Source organism: Conger conger, chromosome 6 (genome assembly GCF_963514075.1).
Source record: "Conger conger chromosome 6, fConCon1.1, whole genome shotgun sequence".
Taxonomy (NCBI): domain Eukaryota; kingdom Metazoa; phylum Chordata; class Actinopteri; order Anguilliformes; family Congridae; genus Conger; species Conger conger.
In genome coordinates, this window is record NC_083765.1 from 13,495,315 (window position 1) to 13,515,060 (window position 19,746).

At 48.6% G+C, this 19,746-nt stretch overlaps 1 protein-coding gene across 15 annotated transcripts in view; it reads right to left on the reverse strand.

Annotated features, from left to right (window-relative positions):
• Positions 1-19,746, reverse strand: part of LOC133130992 (pleckstrin homology domain-containing family A member 7-like) — a 113,763-nt gene that overhangs the window by 52,204 nt on the left and 41,813 nt on the right. For all 15 annotated transcript variants that reach the window (XM_061246048.1, XM_061246047.1, XM_061246045.1 and 12 more), the window contains exon 4: positions 6,692-6,775. In XM_061246048.1, the coding sequence (XP_061102032.1) occupies positions 6,692-6,775 (84 nt within the window). The remainder of the gene's footprint in view (positions 1-6,691; positions 6,776-19,746) is intronic.

Genomic DNA, 19,746 nt, shown 5'->3' on the forward strand with positions numbered 1-19,746 from the left:
CAGCAGAGGGGGAGCGTGAGGCTTTACTGCAGCACTCCTCAAAAAGCGTCAATGCAGCGCTCTCACAACGGGACAGCAGTGCAGAGCTGACAAACTATTCCCTCCTTCCAGAACACTCTCTTTCCTGTCCTATCGATCCCCCAGCTCCAATGCCTCCGCATGACTCACCCTCTGCAGAAGACTTTTCCGTAAAAACCTCCCCCAGTTGTTGCCCTTCACGCACGTCCTGTGACGTCTGGCTCTGCTTCACTCTGTGGGCCCTGACGGTTCGCCGGCCATCAATCACACAGCACGCAGTGGGCCGGTAGATACTGGCCCTGACCAGAGTGAGAAATGCAAGCTAGTTGGGGGAATTCTGGGATGCTACTGCACATCACACCTCACAGTGCTGACGGGCCGAGGCCACTGGGGGCAGCGTGGGCGGGGTAGGGGTCAGAGGCTGTTTGGGGTGGGGGGGGGTGTGGGAGGTATTCCGAATAGCAGGCAGTGATAAACCCTTCAGCGTGTCCACCCAGGAACCAGTAGCTCACAGATCACTCGCACTCCTACTGCAACCTGACAGGCGGGGAAGAGGCTGAGGCCTATGAGTCACTCACCTCTGGGCAGTGGAGGCGGTGAAAGACCCTCCTCCCTCAGACTCTGTTCTGCTTTCAGGTAAGAGATGTACTCTCCATACACAACACCGTTCACACCACGGCCATAGCCATTTCACTGCCAGGCTTGGCAATGAGATGCTTGGCGATGAGAATACATTTATTTATTAATTTGCACATAGGATACAGCCAGCGGAATTTCTTCAAGTCTTCTGACACAGTGTGCTGACACCCAGTTAGGGGTTTGGACCTTGTGTATACTGCTGACAGCTGGGCACCGTGCTTCTTTCCGCATTGGCCTGACCATCTGGGTGACACGCACATAAACATCTAAGCAAACTCAGGGTCTACAATCCAGTGAATACAGACAGGGACTGAGTCGAAACAAACCCGCCGCACCTCAGAAACACACAGTAAAACACCCGGCTAATCAGGGACATAGGTAAAGTCCACGCAGCCAATCAGGGAACACACCATGAAGTCAGCAGCCAATCGGGAACACAAAGGAGAGACGGCAAGATTGTCGGCTGCCCCTATGCGCAAGCAGGCTCCACAAATAGCCCAGTTGTAATGGTGTGGTTGGGCACACCGGTCCCAGCCATAGCAACAGCGAGGCAGTCTCCATCTATAGTTGTTAAGTCGCTGCAGCCACAGATGTGACCATGTGCGCAGCAAATAACAAACGCGAACTCCACCAGAGCAGCTGGCTCAGGTGGCTCCACGTGTCCTTCATGGAGAGGCGTGCACCAAAAACAGGCCCCCTGCCATGGGGAGAGCCGCACTGAAATACCAGCACCCCCCTCACAGACGAAACATGGCATTCAGACAGCGCTAAGCATCACCTGATAATCCCCACAGCTCGTTTTCAACACCCTGCTTTTACTGGCCATCCCACAGCCCCATCCGTAATCACACATTCCACCCTGAGCCTGGATGTTCTCATCAGAAATGCCCGCTTCACTTCAAGATGCATTCTTCACACTGGCTAATTTGGGAATGACTGAATTTAAATGGACAGTACTCAGTCACTATCTCTCTCTCTTTCCTCCCTCTCTCTCTCAGTCTCTCACACACACACACACGCCTGCGTGTGCACTGGGAAGAGGGTTATGCATCTATTTTGTATACCTACTGGGAAGAGCCTTATGTTTTAAGGGGGGGGATGAAATTACATTAGGGTATTTAGCAGATGCTCTTATCAAGATTAGATTTTTTACATTGCTCAAAGTTGGCACACATCGGCATTGCACCAGCTCTGAACCCACCCACAACCTTTCAGTTACAATCCCAGTTCCCCAACTAATGTACTAAACTGACACCCCATGTAGAGAAGGGGAGCGTGAGGTGAGTGAGGTGAGTAGAGTAAGGTAAGTGAGGTGAGTAGAGTAAGGTAAGTGAGTAAGGTAAGTGAGGTGAGTATAGTAAGGTAAGTGAGGTGAGTAGAGTAAGGTAAGTGAGGTGAGTATAGTAAGGTAAGTGAGGTGAGTATAGTAAGGTAAGTGAGTACGGTAAGTGAGGTGAGTATAGTAAGGTAAGTGGGGTGAGTAAAGTGAGGTGAGTAGAGTAAGGTAAGTGAGGTGAGTATAGTAAGGTAAGTGAGGTGAGTATAGTAAGGTAAGTGGGGTGAGTAGAGTGAGGTGAGTGCACAGCTCTCCCCTCCCGTCCAGCCAGGCCACAGGTGCTGCAGCAGAGGGGAAATGTGAGGTTTACTGCAGTGTTCCTCAGAGAGCTGGCACTGTCATTTTTTGGTATGTGTTTTGTATAAACACTAGTTTTTTGACTGCATTTTTTTTTTTGCCTTTCTACACAACTCTGGACAATAAAAACCCTAGCCTATAAGTGCCACTGCAGCCGAGCCATTTGTTTCGGGGGCTCTGGGACTGTCTGGAGTCTCATAGCCTATCCTCATATTACATCTACACAAACACACATACACACACGCGCAAATGCTAAATTATATCCACACACAGACATGCCGCACGCTCCAAAGCTTGACCCTGGATGGCGGGACCTTTCGGGTTTGTAACCGTACCCGTGTAAATGACAGGCCAGTCTCCGTTACACTGGGCCCAGAGCGATTCCTACGGTCAGCCTTGGGTCCCAGGGGCCAAATCGCACTGCCATGAACCCTGAACTTTCTGCTAACAAGCATTACAACCCATCGCTACGGGGATAACATGACACACGGATTCCCCAAAGCGCAAACTGGAAAGCGTTTAAAAGGCAATTACGAGGTTCAATAAAAATAACTGGCTCTCAAACGGCAAGAGCTAATCTAGCTTTCGCAAGTCCCCGTAATTGACTCCCTGGGAGAAGGTAAAGACTAAACCGGCTGGTCTAGGCTTCCGGCAGCCACAGGAGGGGGGATTCAACACCACAGTCTGTAGCTATGCCTTTAAAGAAACACGTCATTTGGCAAACAATTTGACAAATTGTGTTGTCTGTTGCTGCTAAAAATTATTCTAAGTGTCACGGTTGCTGTGCAATCTGCGGACACCACAGAGATGTGTTGCCAACAGTAGAGTGGGCACTCAGACATCAGTGACTCAGAATTTGGCCGCAAGTACCAATCAGCAGGGCCCTTGACTTTAAGAACAGAGACCCTGCTCTTTGAAATCTGGGTAGATTGATTCAGCAATGTATGCAGCCAACTCCTTCAAGAACTTTCACAAAAGATCTAAATACTTACTTTGCAGTAAATGAGACACCCACACACACACTGAACCAAGACATGCACACATGTTTAAAACATACAAAAAATACGTCTGAGCACGGGCATATTCCTGAGACACCGACACAGCTTATCTGCAGCAGTGCATGCTGGGACAGCGGAGGGAGGGCTAATGGCGGCGTCTGCATTGTTCTCCTGCTGCACTGGTCACTGGGAGCTCTGTTTTTTCCTGTGAACCCTGGAACGGGGCGAGCAGGCAAAAACAAGGGGAACAATGGAAGCAGGCTTTCCAGAGGGAACCTCCGCTCTGGAAAAAAGAAATCCCACTATTCCAAATAACTACTCAGTCTGGAGCAAGTCCAGAGCTTCTCGCACTTCGGTACAGTACAGGGGGGACTCTCCTGAATAACCTCACTTCTGTACAGTACAGGGGGACTCTCCTGAATAACCTCACTTCTGTACAGTACAGGGGGACTCTCCTGAATAACCTCACTTCTGTACAGTACAGGGGGACTCTCCTGAATAACCTCACCACGTCTTCACATGCCTACAGGTGGAGGGAGAAGCTGAGCTCCTGTGTTCAGCCTGAGGTGGGGTGTGCCTTAGCCAGCACTAAGAGGATGGTTGCTCAGAGACTCAGTGCACTAAATCGTGACGACTCAAATAAATTGTCCATCAGTGTCATTAAAACGTGAAGCACTAATCCTGCCTCTACCAGAGAAAGTGATGTTTCAGCAGTCTTATTTCCCACTCCGAGTGTCACTAACTCCGGCCCAGTTCTGGCCTGCTTCAGAGCTGATCCTGCCCTGGTTCTGGCCTGCTTCAGAGCTGGCCCGGTTCTGGCTTGGCACTGGTTATACTCTACACAAACAAATGGTCTGAAAAAGGTTGAGGGCATTCAGCATAACAAGATGCTTATCTGATGTCCTCTTGGAGAGAGGTGGGTAAATCACTTTGATGGCTGCCATCTTGCCCCCCTTTCTCCATGTTATTCACTGATTCAGGGGACATTGTGTGTCTGTGGCAGTTTTAGGCATCCTGGCACCTCCCCGCCGCAAGCCCACTCACAGAACCAGGCTGTGGCACCTCAGTACTGCCAGGAGACACCAAGCACAGCACAGGCCCAAGAGCACTGAATGGATCAGAACCAGTTTGGACTCTGCTGAGTGTAGGGGTTCATATGAAGGGCTCCTTCATTATACACACATTTAAGTCAACCATCAGTCATTTGTCCCTCAATGTTCTCTTGTTTTCATAACAGAGTTACAGTATGTGTGTGTATCCCCATTAGAAGGAAACCAACTACTATTATCAACAGCATTCACAATGATCTTTCTATGTTTTGCCTTTAAAATGTACTGTGGCACACTGCTAGGATGCTGCTTGACCTCTGCCGTTGGGAGACAATGCGAGACATCTAAAATGAGGAAAATAAGTATCTAAATATGAGCGATTACACCGCTGCCTCCGGCCCTGCACCCAAATCAATCGATTCTTCATCCATTAACCATCGCCGTCGTCTCGGCTCTGATCACGTGACCCCGGAAGACCCGACTGAGATTAAAGCCCAGCTGAAATCCACATTTCCATTTCTATGGTAACGGCAGGCATCAGTGCCTCTGAAGGAGCGGCCTGTCTGCGGGGGGGGGGGGGGGGGGGTATTTGGGAAGAGGGGGTGAATCAGCGCGCTTCTCACTCGATTCTCCCAGAGATCAGCACATCACAGCTGCAGAAGGGCATGGCTGAGGGGTGGACGCCCTTATAGACCACGGAGGGATGTGGGGGGAAACGAGCAGCTGATCTCATGTGGAAAAACAGGAGTGCGATTAACCGGCCACGGGTAACTGGAGAGCAGCTATGCCCCCGCCGTCCCCGCCCCCATAGAACCACCTGACCCTCGGATCATTACCCACCTCCCACCAGCCAAAGGGAGGGGCTGTCAGGCTGAAGGGATGCCTCGACCAGCCCTCCATGATGGGTCCCTGCCCTGCCGCCGAGTGTAGGCTGAAGGACGCGCTGCAGACTAGCGCTAACGCTCAGTCACTGGGTTAATGACCCCACAGCTCGGATGCTTTGGACCCACAATGCAGCGCCTTTGGTAGAAGGAGCGTTCTGTGTTAGCCGTGTTTCCGATACGGCCTCCCACCCACATACAGCTGCTCAAGACCGCTATCCATCAGGGCTGTGGCAATATCTGCCTGTGGCAATATCCCGACTCCTTCCTCACAGAAGCAGACTGATGAGATTCACTTGAATGACTGGTCTGGAAAATCCACTGCTTTATTAGTTCTGAAATGCTTCACTTCACTCTCGGAGATGGCCCTTTTTCCTCTTCTGAAGAACAAAAGAACAGAGCTTTTTACTTCAACTGTGCGCATGTGCGTGTGCGTGTGTGTGTGTGTGTGTGCGCGCGTCTGTGCATGTAAATGTGTGTGCACATGTGTGTATGTGTCTGGTTTTATGCGTGTGGTTGTTTGTGCCTGTGTGTGTGTGTGGGTAGGTGTGTACAGTATATGTGTGCTTGAGTGTGTCTGCGCGTATGCCTGTGTGCTTGTGTGTGTGTGTGTGCGTGTGTGTGTGTGTGCTTGTACATGTGTGTGGTTGTGTGTGGGTGTGTGGTTGTGTGTGTTTGTGTACAGTATATGTGTGCTTGTGTATGTCTGTGTATATGCCTGTGTGCTTGTGTGTGTGTGTGTGTGTGTGTGTGTGTGTGTTACAACCAGGCTTTCCTGGAAAGGCTATGGGGCAATGGGCTGAGGTCAGCTGCTGATAACGCAAGTCCACAGGTGCAGGACACAAGAGAGGGCTAATGCATGTCAAACTGTCCCCATCTCTGTTCCCGCACCCCTCCCCCGTGTCACTCCCAGTGCACTTTACATCCACACCAGGGACAAACACAGGACACAAAGGGTTAATTAGGCCTGCATTATCTCAGGCCCAAACCACTGGCAATAATCCACAAATATTGCTTCTTTTAGTTTTTTTGATGTATGATCTAAATTCATAGTGACATGCCCCTCCTGTATAACAGTAAATAATTTTGCGAGATGACAGGTTTATTGGTCTCCGTTATTTCCATGAATTCAATTGAGGTAATAAAACCTGCACACATATAAAATCTTGGGGCTTGAATCAGTGGTTGCGTAAGCAGTTATGAAATCGAGGAAGTCCTGAATAAATCCAGAGTCATTAAAAAATGTGATCATTTTGTATTGCTATTGCCTCCTGCTCCAGAGTTAATGGAAAGTGTCTCTCCAGGCGGTTCACGCTCCCCGCCCCTCTCGTTCCTCACAGCACGGGCCCATCCCCGCTCTTCAATCATCCCGCTCCGCCCTCCTCGTTTTGGGGAGGAGCCCGGACCACACCCCCGCGGTACGCGCAAGGGGCTCCGGGGTGTCTGTGGAGGAAACGCGGAGGGGAGACTCACTGTTCTCGAAGGACGAAGTCGATGTTTTCAGGCGATATCTGGCCCGTCACAGGGTGCCTAAAAGACGCGGTCCTCTGGTTATGGCTGTGCGAGTGACAGAGAGGAGAGGGGAAGGGAGGAAGAAGACAGAAAAATAAACATGAGTCATCAACTCGGCATCATCCGCTCAGGTGCGGGGGTGAGAATTTCCGTGAGAGCCCGACAGCTTCAGAGGCGTCCCGCCATTTTCCCAGGGTGCGTGTGGAATGCCCGGCGCCACTGAGGGCCCGAGAGGCCAAGGGGCGCAGGGAACCCGAAACAAGCCCTCATTCACCACCCCGGGGCCTTACAGCCTCCCACGATCGACAGGGCAAACAAGGGACCCCTTATGGATCTACTCTGACCTGCGGAATGGCCTAGAAGTTGACTCTTACAGCCACCGAGCTGTAACTCCTCAATATGAACTCTGAGCGGGGACAGGAACTTGTCCATGTGTCTACAGCCTGGAGCCACTGTGACAACGCATTCAACAGCCCGATCCCAAATCTGTTAGACACACATCACCAAATAGTGTGTTGTATACTTTACAAACCTTATGGAAATACTTGGAAACACTAGGCAGCTAAGGCAGAGATACTGTAAAACTCTAGAGAATCCCTGGCTTAGGCAGGTTGCTTAGACAGTGAATGCCTTATAATAACACTATTGGTCCCTCAGTTGACCAATTAAGACGGCATAATGTTGAAGCTTTACAAACTGCAACGGTTTCAGATTTTTTCACCACACAACGAGATGAATAACTGAAGACGATCAGGCCCTGTAATCTCCTGAGCATCGCTAACACAAATCCCCTCCCACCCGGATCACTCCCCCATCAGCCCCAGTCTCACATAAACCAACCCCACCCTGGTCGCAGTGATAAATCACAGGCCATTTGGATTAGACACACCACTGAAATGGATTAGTATTGATTTCATTTGTACCCATTTTTCCCCTGTGGCAGCAGTAAGCGTGCTTGCAGCTGGCAGGACAAAAATAGTGTGGGATCTTGCACACCATTCAGCCCGCATGGTACAGGAACATCAATGCACCCTGGAAAGCCGTGCCTTTTCTCACTGAACCCACTTCATTTGCACTCCAAATTTGCTCCTTGTCAGTCAATGGCAGAATTTGCACATCATTTTTAATTTTAGACATTTCTATTATTCCATGCTCCATTATGCAATTGTCAAAGTACCCACTGAATCCTAATCAGCTTTCGTACGGTAAATGGTAAATGGTTGGCATTTATATAGTGCCTTTATCCAAAGCACTGTACAATTAATGCTTCTCATTCACCCATTCATGTATACACACACACACACACACACACACACACACACACACACACACCAACACATTGGCTGCTATGCAAGGTATCAACCAGCGACCGTATGCGACTGCAATGCAAGTAGCCTATTACCTGTGCGAAAGTGGGTTCCTCCTTGGCAAACAGCTGAATGGTCATGGCAATTGAGTGTACACAACATGTTGTTATAGGACTACTTCCACTAAGGTGAGTTTTTTCTCACGTATGAAAAGCTCAATTAAGAGGACAGGTGAATTCTACTCTCCAGTGCACCAGTGAACTTCCACAGACATCACAATAATTGCACTTGATGGATTTACAACTTCACAATGACATATTCTGTATCTGCTGCATGCAGAGGATAGCACTCAGGTGGACATTTTGTGAAAGGCAGAGCTCTTTGAGAAGAATGGCAGGACAAAGATCCCATCTCACGCATCATTTCATAAGAACCAGGAAGAACTACCAGGAGGGACTCAATGAGCAGTAATTATCAAAGTATTTATACCGCCTTTAATCACAGGATCTCAGACCGATATGCTGTGATTTCATCACAATGACCACCAATGTGTAGCACCTTAAAGACACTCCTTCCATCAGCTTAAGTAGGGATTTATACAGTGAAACTATGGAGATGATCTCATGGCCAGATTGACAGAGCCAGACTTTTCCCAACATTACAACAGTGTAATTGGATAGCACAGAAAAATACACAAAGTAGTTTAAAAATCGAAATGAAGATTTATGCAAAATGGCAAAGGTGAGCAATGGATCGTTCCTCCCAAGGGAGAAAACTTTCCTGTGTCCTTTCAACTTGAGGCTTGAACTTCCTCTTCCCAAAAGGTCACGCAAATGTCTTCCAGCACCTTTCTGAATAAATCTCCTCTGGCCTTCACAACAGACTAACATCAGCGGTGTCTTTACTGAGGCCGGGCTGTAATAATGACAGGGCTATCTGTCTCAGGGGCCCCAGCCCACAGCCTGTACACATACAGCGGAGCCAGGATGTTTCTGTCCCTGCCAACTGCCCGAGCTCCATTAGATCCTACTGAGTCGAGTCGGCCCTGAGACACCTCCCTCACAATCACCCAAGACAGTCACAAACACCTCAAATAGCCACAAATACCAAGAACAGTCACAATCACCCAAGACAGTCACAAACACCTCAAATAGCCACAAATACCAAGAACAGTCACAATCACCCAAAAGGGTCACAAACACCTCAAACAGCCGCAAATACTAAGAACAGTCACGAACACCAAGAACAGACACACAAAACACGCGCAACAGTTGCAAACACCCAGAACAGACACAAACACAAGCACAGAAAAGTCGCAAACACACAGAACAGACGCATAAGCCACAAGGAAATAAAGAGGGTGGGACTACAACTTTCAACTGCAACAGATTAAAAAATGTACCATTTTATTAGCTGTGACATGCATATTTACCATCCACAACTAAATTAAAAAGCATGTGAAAGGTTTATTTACAGGAACTGCTGATATAAAACAAGTTTGCGGAGCGCTTGGTTGGAAAAACAAAAGGCTATGGGGTGATCTGAGGTGGCAAGACACGGGTGTGAAAGATTCACAAGCCAATTCACAGCTGAGAGCCAAAGGGTTAGTACAGCCCAGCCCTGCATTCCAAAAGCCTTCCAAAGCACTGCGCTTCAGCTCCAAACCCACCCGTACATTGATCAGCACACCCCCCCCCCCCACAACTGCAATTAACCCTCCTCTCCATGTACGGCAAGGCTTTGACCTTGTAAAGGGGGCGGGCTGGTGCAGAGGGGAGATGCAGGCGAATTCATTCCTCTTCAGCACATCGTGTCGCAATAAGAAATTCCGTAACGCCGTGGTGATGCGACCCCACCCCTTGACTTGGACAAGTCAAAGCGGGACCTGCAGCAGGCAGACGTGCATCTTGAGCCCGTTTTGGGGTGACGTTAAAACCTGCCATGAGGGAAGGGGGGACAGGCTGGGAACGGGGCGTATCGTGGAGCCTGGGACCAGCCCAGTCCCTGCCACCCAGCGCCGAATTTATGGATGGTAGATTAAACACGACTGGACCAGAGCTGCACCATGCTGGTAAAACCGCCCTGAACCGGTCAGGGTGAGCTGGAGTATGTCACTGTGAAGATCTGCAGCCACACCCACCAAACACACTGAGTTACAAAGACCTGACCTGACCTGACATCACGCCACTCCCTACCGGTGGAAGTTCTCCAAGCACATCCTTCAAAGCACAAACATCTGCGACCATCTCCGGCTGTATTTCAAAAAAAGAATTCAAACGCTGCGATTATTCAAACCGGAATATCAAAAGCCGCACACATTAAATACCTGGCGCTGCCTGATCCCACCGCCCCCACTTCAATCACAGAGGGAACGCTCATGCCGTGTCACTTGCTAACTTTTAATTAAGTGGCTGAGCAGAAAATACGCAGTGGGTTGCGTCTGAGGTGATTTATAGACTGTAATTCCTCCAAGGCTACGGGAAGGTGGTAAATGGTGCATGGGCACAGCAGCGGTCTGGGCCCTGCTCCCGCTAACAGCACGCTGCCCTCTCGTGATGGCCCTGCCCCCTCCGTGCATAATTGCGAATCTGCATTCTTTAGCTCCTTTGTCTCACCCACATTACTTCTGAACTACTTGTCATGGAATTTACTGCGGTAGCACACTGCGAACAAACAACCGCGCAGTGCACCCGTTTGTGGAGCAGAGTTACTCCACGGCTTCTCAAGAAATCAACAGAGCCCTGAGCCGCATCCAGCAGGAAATGAACTTCCCTTCGAGCTGAGCTGGCACTTTGTGTCCAGTTCATATGCAAGAATCGGGGGCACCTCTATGCAGCGCTTCCCACAGACACCGCACGCACGTGCACACACACACGTACCCGCACTCGCACACACCAACACATAAACCCACACACACACATTCCTCGTTCATCCACCGGGGTTATTTGGGTATCAGGCTCTAAAGGAGAGAGCGACTCCAGCTGTTTCTGTGCTATCTGGACGGATGGGCTCTGAGAGTTAGCAGGGCCCTGTCAACACAGCACTTGAGACGGACCGTAGCAGGAGACACCTGTTGCTCGCAGAGGATTCCACAGTCAGCTGCACGCAGTGACCTCACCAAAGCATGAGAACATCCGGTCAGTGCCAGAGGTGAAACCGTGTGGCCTTCAGGCCAAACCCCCCCCACCCCCATCTCCCTGGCTTGTGTAGCGCATGCAGCATTCCTTGGTGACAGGCGGCATTTAGGAGTTACACAAACAAGGTGTCTACATTACATGGGCTGCCACATCCCACCCCTGATGAACGACACCTGCCCGTAGTACAGGGAGGGAAGGAGGGTCACATGACCAGACCATTCCGCCACTCTCCTGGAATTGCTGCAAATCCCTTGATGGACAAAGATGGGCTGCCTGAGGTGCTGTGCAGAAACTGTACAGAAACTGTGCAGCGCTGATATCTCTCTCCTCTGGGCTTATGTTACACCAACGTGACTCATTCTCAACCAAGGTCCTTTCAGGCAAAGGCCCCATCTATCTCAGGCCATTTCCTATCAGCAACAAACCACTCACAAGGAAGAGAAGATTCCAGAAGTACAGCTTTCCATTACCGCCAACAGCCTGTTTGGCTCTTCAGACAGGTCTGGAGTGCTTTGTTATGAAACTATCACAGGGGCAGGCATGTTGACAAAATCTATTTATTTTTTTAATTAAATAACACAGATGACCTACCAGTTAGAGTAAATTGTCCTTTGAAAGGTCACGACTTGACTGTTGTAATGTCACACATTTAAAACAACAGCACTGGCTTACACAGCCACAGCAGCAACTGACATCCGCCCACAGTGTCTCTTAGGAGGGCGGGTGTGTTAGGTCCAGTGTCAGTTTAATTTAAAGGTTCACCACTACGTAAGCATTAGAAATCACCTAAAAATTGATTGTTTATTGGAAACGGTACAAGTGGGTGGCCTGAAGTTCAGCCGCCATGATGTAATTTGATTTCTATCTAAAGTTCACATGTTTAATTTAAGATCCAACATAAGATAGAGCCCATTAATCCGCCTACAATATTATAACTCCCCCGGCCTTTAAAGGCAGTCCACTTACTTCATCACATTCCACTCTTTACTAATCACATCAGGCAGAGCTCTGCGAATATCCGGTAAGAAAGAAGAAAAAAAGGGAGCTTTGATCAGCACCCATAATCACTCCAGGCTTCTCTCAACCGAGAACACTGCCTTTCTTCATCACTTTAATTACAGAATATATATGGGGCAGCTAAGGCTATACTCTCAAAAAGCGCCAGAAGTTCTTCTGATACCATAACATAACAACTTTTCTGGTAAAAAAAAAAAAAAAGTGAATAACGTTTCAAAACCAAACGAAAGGAAAAGTGATCAGTTGGGCACACTAAGCACAAACACGGTCTACAGCAGAAATAACATTCATTTAAAAATAGACAACAGATGTTTCAGCCGCAGGGCCCTCACGCACCTGTGAAATTAACAGTTTGTGTTTTTCAGTTTCTCTATTTTGGCTGTTTTGTCAACGTCTGCCCCTAGGTGCTCTTTAAAAGAAGGTTTTTAAACATGGAAAAACTCACGCTTTCGATTAACACCTCTTGCGCACCAACTCCAAAAACACACCCACCGCACAGCTCTGAATCCCACAGCACGAACCGCAGCTTTGCAGTTAATCCTTCACCCAGCGCACCAAGCTAAGCGGCCCTGGCACCAGACCGCGATAGGGCGGCACAGAGCGCCACTCTCATTACCTCAGCGGCAGCGCGCTAAAGCCAGGGTTATGTGAAGATACGCAGCCTGGCCTCTCTATCACTGTCAGCCTCGTAGCGATCAGAGTTCCTTCCTTGTCCGACGCGAGTCTAAAACTCTCTGCGGGGAACGGAAGCGCACTGCCGAGATCAGCGGTTACCTCTTTCCTCATAGCGCAGCGAGGTGACGGGCTTCCCCCGGTCGCACTCTGCGGCTGCTCTCCCTCCTCCCGGCTCCAGCAGAGAGAGAGAGTCGGTACAGTAGCGCTGTCCTGCCACAGGAAGGGGTGGGAGGGTGGGGGGGTCGAGGGGGTGGGGAGGTCGGGGGGGGGGGGGTACGGGGCTGCTTTAGTTCCCGCAGTGGCTTCTGACTGAAATTTCATTCAGAGTACAGTGCCTCTGCTGGCTCTCACCCCCAAAACTCTGACCGTCAGAGAAATGCCATGGAGCTTATCAAACCGTTAACACCCCTCCCTCGCCCCTCCCTCCCTCACTCTCTCTCCCCCACTCTCTCTTTCTCTCTGGCTGCTATCCCTCTATCTCCATTTTACTCTTCCCATTTACCACTCTATCCCCACAACACATCTGTCTCTCTCGTTCTACCCCTTCCCCCGTTTTCTCTCTCTCTCTCTGCCCCGCATTAAGGCAACAGTCCATCAGACCCGAGTCCTTCCACGGAGGAGAGGGGAGTATTTTCACTGTTCTTTATCCAGCCCCCTGTTTCTCCAGCTGGACACCGCCTCTCCCAGCCTCCCGGCAGTCTGGCATCTCTTCAAACCCTGCCCAGGTAGCGCCGGGCACAGACCACCATGCACTGAGGTAGAACACTGCACTCAGATACTGTGAGGCAACTTTGATGTCCTGCTCTGGGTTTTGGTAAGAGCCAACATTCCACTCCTCCTGATTACTCACAGTTTGTCCACAAACTGCCGGCCTACCGTGGCCGGCGAGAGAGGAATGTGTCTCGGCCCCTCATGAATTCATAAATCTATTTATGGTGTGTCATAAATTCTGACGTCACACGTCTCAATTATCTCTTCTGGCATTCACCAGAAACTCCAAAACATCAGATCAGGCCAATGGTTTACCATACAGGGAGCACAACCAAATCCTCAGAAATCTTTGCAAAACTCCAAGCTAAGACTAAACGACAAAGTGAATGCTACAGTAGTGACAGCAGGTACAGCCTCACAAAATGGATGGGGCTGCTACACAACCTAAGACAGGAAATAAACTGGAGTCAATACATCTGTATACAACTGTCCTCATCCCATGGACTGCCCATTGTTATCCCTCTGGATGGGGCTGTCTGAGCTGTATAAAGGTCACAGCAGCATGTGCCCCAAAAGGAAGATTAAACGTGACCCAATAATAACAATGTCCACAGCAAGTATCTGTATCTGTCCTCAACACGGTCAACAAGAAAATAATACTTTCATATTTCCTAGAAACTTCAGTTTGCGGTTCATGTTTCAGATCAATGCTGGTGACCACAGGGACTGTGTACGTGTTGTAATATAGCTGTTGTTCTTTTGTTTGGTTTGTGTTGCTTTATTTAGACTTCAAAGAAGAGGTTAGAAAAACGGGCCGATTGAAGTGTTTGTGCAAACCCAGCGGAGATCGCCTTCAGGAAAGCCAGCTCTGCATTCACTTCCAACAAAAACAGAGTCCATTTTACTGGGTTTCGCTCAACAATATTAGGTTGTGGTCCACCAGGCTTTCCTCCCACAGACAGACGGAGACAGACAGACACACAGGCAAACAAACAGACAGGTGTGTGCCTGTGGTGAGGCAACTGTGTCCACGGCAACAGAGTAAAGGAAAACAACGCACAGACTGTTAGACTGCAAACGTATGCTTCTCGAATGCAGGCTATGAAACTTGATTTTTGCTGGGTTATACAAAAAACTGAAACTTCTGCCAGAAAAAGACTGGTTATGGGCGCAGTATTGATTGCACTGTTGCCAAAAATAGTGAAAGAGGTTAGGGCAAAAGCACCATGCAGAGACGGATCTGACTGAGTGATGAAGGCAGTGATTGCACTTTTGAGCCAGCTAATGCTTTCAGCTCAGATTTGTTTTTTGCAAGACTAAGCTTTCTAGTTTTCCTAGTTTCCTGTTACTGGCTAACAACATCCATCTTCGAGTGCCCATGAGGAACATCTCATTTCACTAAAACTGCCCACCACAAAGCGGGGAGATTTTTCATGATTTTCGGCACTAAAGAAGTGCAGAATGCATGAGTCATTTTACAGCAGAAAATACGCACATCACTGTCAACTGTCACACCACCACACTGAAATACAAGGCAGCTGCTTTCTGCAAACCAAGTTCCTGTTCTGTTCATCCGTTGGCACATTTTAAATGAGATTCAATTTTCTTCCCCAATTACTTCACATCGCTCATCATGCCCAGTCAATCCTGCTGTGGTTAAATTTGCCTCTTTAACACTAGCAGTGGAAAATCACAAATTTCAGAAAAGTGAAGATAGTGAAGATCTTACTACAGAAAGGCGATGTATGGGAAAAAAAAAACATTTGAAATGCATGACTAATGTTTTTTTAAAGAATGCAATAGTCACACGTTTAGCAATACTGCAATACTTAGTGTAACAATACTGTAAATGCATAATAAAATATTTCTAAATATAAACATAATGTCCATCTCAAGAGTGAAGGGCTGTAGCATAGCCCCGAAAGCTGAAGCAGTCTCCAGGAGGCGACAGGTTGTGAATGCGAGCAGAGAGGGTTTATGAGACCATGACAGGGATCATCTAACACTGAAATACACATTCCCCCTGCTCTTCTTCATCCCAGTCCCACAAGGGAAGAGGATAACCACACAGGAAACACCTTCCCTGCTGCAGAGATTTATACTCGCCCACACAGGAGACAAAGTGCTATTGACTCTTACTGATTACATGTTATGGTTATGTAAACTGTGAGTAATGGCCTTTGCTAAGAGGAACTGGACACATCTGTCAATCCTTCACGTGTCTGGAGATTGCCAATGCCATGATGCCAGACTCATTGATCTACATCCAAGGAGCATAACTGCTTCAGGAAAAACCATAAGCACAATTTTTCTATGAGCCAAACCAAAAAGAAGAAAGATTTTAAAAAGTTACAATGTATTTATAATATTGCAAAAAAAAAAAGAAAGCATGAACCTTTCTGGCCTGAAGCTCTTTATGTCTCCTAGCAACACAGCACCCAACAACTAGCTGAAATTCTGGTGATTCTAGCCGCAGTGTAGCCACGATAAGATCCGCAAAGCTGTAGCGCCATTGAGCAAGGGGGGATTGTCCCCTGCTTAGTCTAATCAACTGTAACATCTCGTTACTTTGGATAAAAGCTTCAGCAAAATCACAAATCAGTAGCAGTAGTAGTAGTAGGCATAGTAGTAGTAAATGGTAAATGGTTGGCATTTATATAGTGCCTTTATCCAAAGCGCTGTACAATTGGGGCCTCTCATTCACCCATTCATACACACACACACACTCAAATGGCGATTGGCTGCCACGCAAGGCACCAACCAGCAGTAGTAAAAGTATTATTGCATTTTAAACTACCCATGCTGGACAAAACTATGAGAAAGCCTCAGAGCTTCACGTTTTAAATGATGCGTTCAGGACTGCTGGGTGGCTCGCCCTGTTATGACACTCGGGTTCAGTGTAGCGGCACAGCAAAGGGGCTGTATTTTCTGATCACCAAAGACTCCTCAGGTCGGCTGGATGCCTGCAAACAGCTCACAGCAACCGCACACAAAATAAAGCACTCTCCTACAGGGCAGTGACTGAGCAGCCCAGCCGGGGAGCTGTGGGGGAGGAAGAAGAGACGCCTGGCAGCAAATGCTCCAAGGGAGAATGCACGAGTACGGAAAAGAGTCTCACTCTCTTTCACTCCAGTTTAGCTTAATTAGAACGGGGAATAATGTGACATATTTACAGGAGCACTTCAGCAACACGGAGTGAGCGCACTCAGAACAGGCCAGCTCAGGAGCGCAAGGTCAAAGCCTCTGGCCCAATGCGAGGCCACAGAGAAGAGGCTGCTTATCGGCGGTCCAGCGGTGCGCTGCCCTGTCAGTCAGCCTTGCAGCGCAAATGACTTTAATGAGAGCTATTAACCATGCAGAATGACAAAAGGCCATTAAAATGCGGTGAGAATTCACTTTCAAGACACACATCCATTTTGTCTTTAGAGCCAGCTCAGCCGAACACATTAGAGGCAATTCTGTCACATTTTGTTCTCTGCTTTTTGGCATACAAGCAGGGGGAAAGAAGGGCTTTTGTTCGGTGTAATGCAATGCTCTTCTCTGCTTAAATGGATTTAAAAAATACCTAGCAGATGACTCAATTCTAATTGTAATTTTGACATTTCACATTCTCCTCCAAAAGGGTAGCACAGACCTTCTGCCTAAACTAGGCCTTGATAGTGGAGACAATCTTTGCAGGCAAAAACTTGTGAAAATCAAAGCAATTAAACCCATGAAAGGGTCTGAGATGAGGCCAGGTCACTCTCGTCGTACATTCTCATATTTAAGTACAACTCCGCCCCCCAACTTCCTCTCCCTGACACCCGTGAATCACCCCTTTCTTCAGCAGTAAAGAGAAAGCCCCGTAAATGACAGCCATTGTGACACTGTCCACTTTTCCATCGTTACATTTCATTTCTGTGAGGGTGTGACATCCTGAGAGGGGTGAGTTTCTGGGTAAAACAGGGCAGTAGCATACAGTCCTGGTTGGGGGGCCACAGAAAGGGACGGTCACACTTCTCCAGTTTGGTCCTAGTAAAGGAGGCACTCCAGAGAATGGGACAGGAGCATCTCTCAATGGCACTGGCAGGAGCCAAAGGTGGGGCCGCAGAAAATGGAAGGGAGAGAGCCAAATGTGACCCACCACACAAAGCAAGCCTATTCACCCTCCCTGGCACGGGAACCCTGACTGCTGGTCATAAAGTTGAGTAATGTCCCCTGCCCTTAACACTTATACACACATACACACACACATGCATACACACACACATTGAAAAAGCTGTGGCATTCTCATGAGCATGCAGGCTGAAAGCTAATTAGCCCAAATTGAATGGATCGGGGGTTCAGGGAATGGGAGGAGTGATTTAGTTGGAATAGAGGTTTCCTTTTGCTTTGTTCCCTCGGCAAAAAAATAATAGAAACCGTTCGACGTTGCTCTTCTGCTGGAGGGAGGGGCGGGCCAAGCCCCAAGCGCAACAATCCGTCATGCAGATGCAACAAAAGCCATGCTGCCGCAAAATAACCTTCCAGCTGTCTGCAACCCGTCTCAGCTTCTCCAGCCAAACAGCAAGCGCTGTACCGCAGAACCCAACTGGCGACTGTAAGGGTTCCACAGTTCCATGGCCCCCTGAGAAGCCAAAGCATGAAATCCCCTGTAACTTGGATGCTGCGTGAATTACCTTTACACCCACACCACACCTTTACCTTAACGCCTCACTAAGACCAGTGGCCCATCTCTGATAGCCCAGGCATAACCGTGCTCTCCTCCATCACCTTGAGAGGTCATACGCTGGCGTGCCTCTCCTCCAGCCAGCTGCTGCAGGCAGGACACAGGTGCCTGAGGGAGGAGAAGAGTCACCCTCCAGCTGCTCATTGGTACTGAGGCCCCACACTGCAGCATTTAGTGATGTCACACGCTCAGTGAATGGAGGAGCCCATGCCTCGCTGCTCTGAGGCAGCTCCCCTGTTCCCCTGTGGCAGCTGCAGCAGTCACACACACCTCCAGTGCAGCAGCTGCAGCAGCAGTCACACACACCTTCAGTGCAGCCGCTGCAGCAGTCACACACACCTCCAGTGCAGCAGCTCAAGCCCAGGGCACACTCTTCTAAGCAGAGGAAGCAGAAGCGATGTGCTACACTTACAGTTACAGACTGGGCATTCCAAACGGGGAAGAAATTTGGGGAGACAAAACCATGCTAGATTTCAATATGTGATGACTTTGAGGCAAGGGAAAACCTGCAATGAATAACAAGGCTGCTGATATAGAACCACAGAGAGGCTACATAGAAAAGGTCTGCTCAGGTCCATCTGAGATTTCCCAAAAATCTCTCATAAATCTTGCAGTATTTTAAAACAAAGATCAAAGAATTTCTCCTGGCAGAGAAAAAGAATGTTTCATAACGTCTTTTTTCTGAAGGCTCAGACCTAAGTCTTTTCACGAGGCTAAACTTGAGGCGTTTTCTGGGAGCGAGCCACAGAGCAGGATCTGTACACACATCCATAAATCTCGCCAGACATGCGAGATTTCTGATTGTGACCTGGGTTCGCCTTTTAACCAGCGAGGCCTAACGCAATTTGGCTCCCTTGAATAAGTCAATGAGGCACAGCAATACTGCAAAGTTTCTATTAATTATGGCTGCGAGAGCGCTTTCCTCAAGTTATCCTAAAGGCCACAGACGCTATGAACCACAGAGAAAACCGTTTGACCCGGGATGTGATCCTCCCTTGTGCCCTGAGACAGTAGAGACAGTAACAGCAGACAGCAGTTAAAGAATATCGGGGGGGGGGGACCACATAGTTGCTTAATCGATATTGCAAACCAATGGACCTTTTTCGTATATTCATTCGCCTCTCCATTTGATTCTTCTCATTTTTCAATGGCACTCCAAACCGAATTGCCAATTAATTGCACTCATCCAGCAGATAATCAAACTGTGCGCATTAGCATAAACAGTTGCGAGTGATTTATGCAACTTGGGGGGGAGGGGCGGGGGACCACATAGTTGCTTTTCCAGAAGTTAATTATGCAGGGGCTGAAAATGAGGTCCACCCACAGAGTCGGTCCATCAGCACTGACACTTTCAAGGACAACTGGGGGAGGACAAATGATGAGGAGAGGTTTTTTTTTTAAGAAGGGAGGTTATAAGCAATGGTTTTAAAAAAATAAAAAATAAAAAAAGCCCATGTAGGG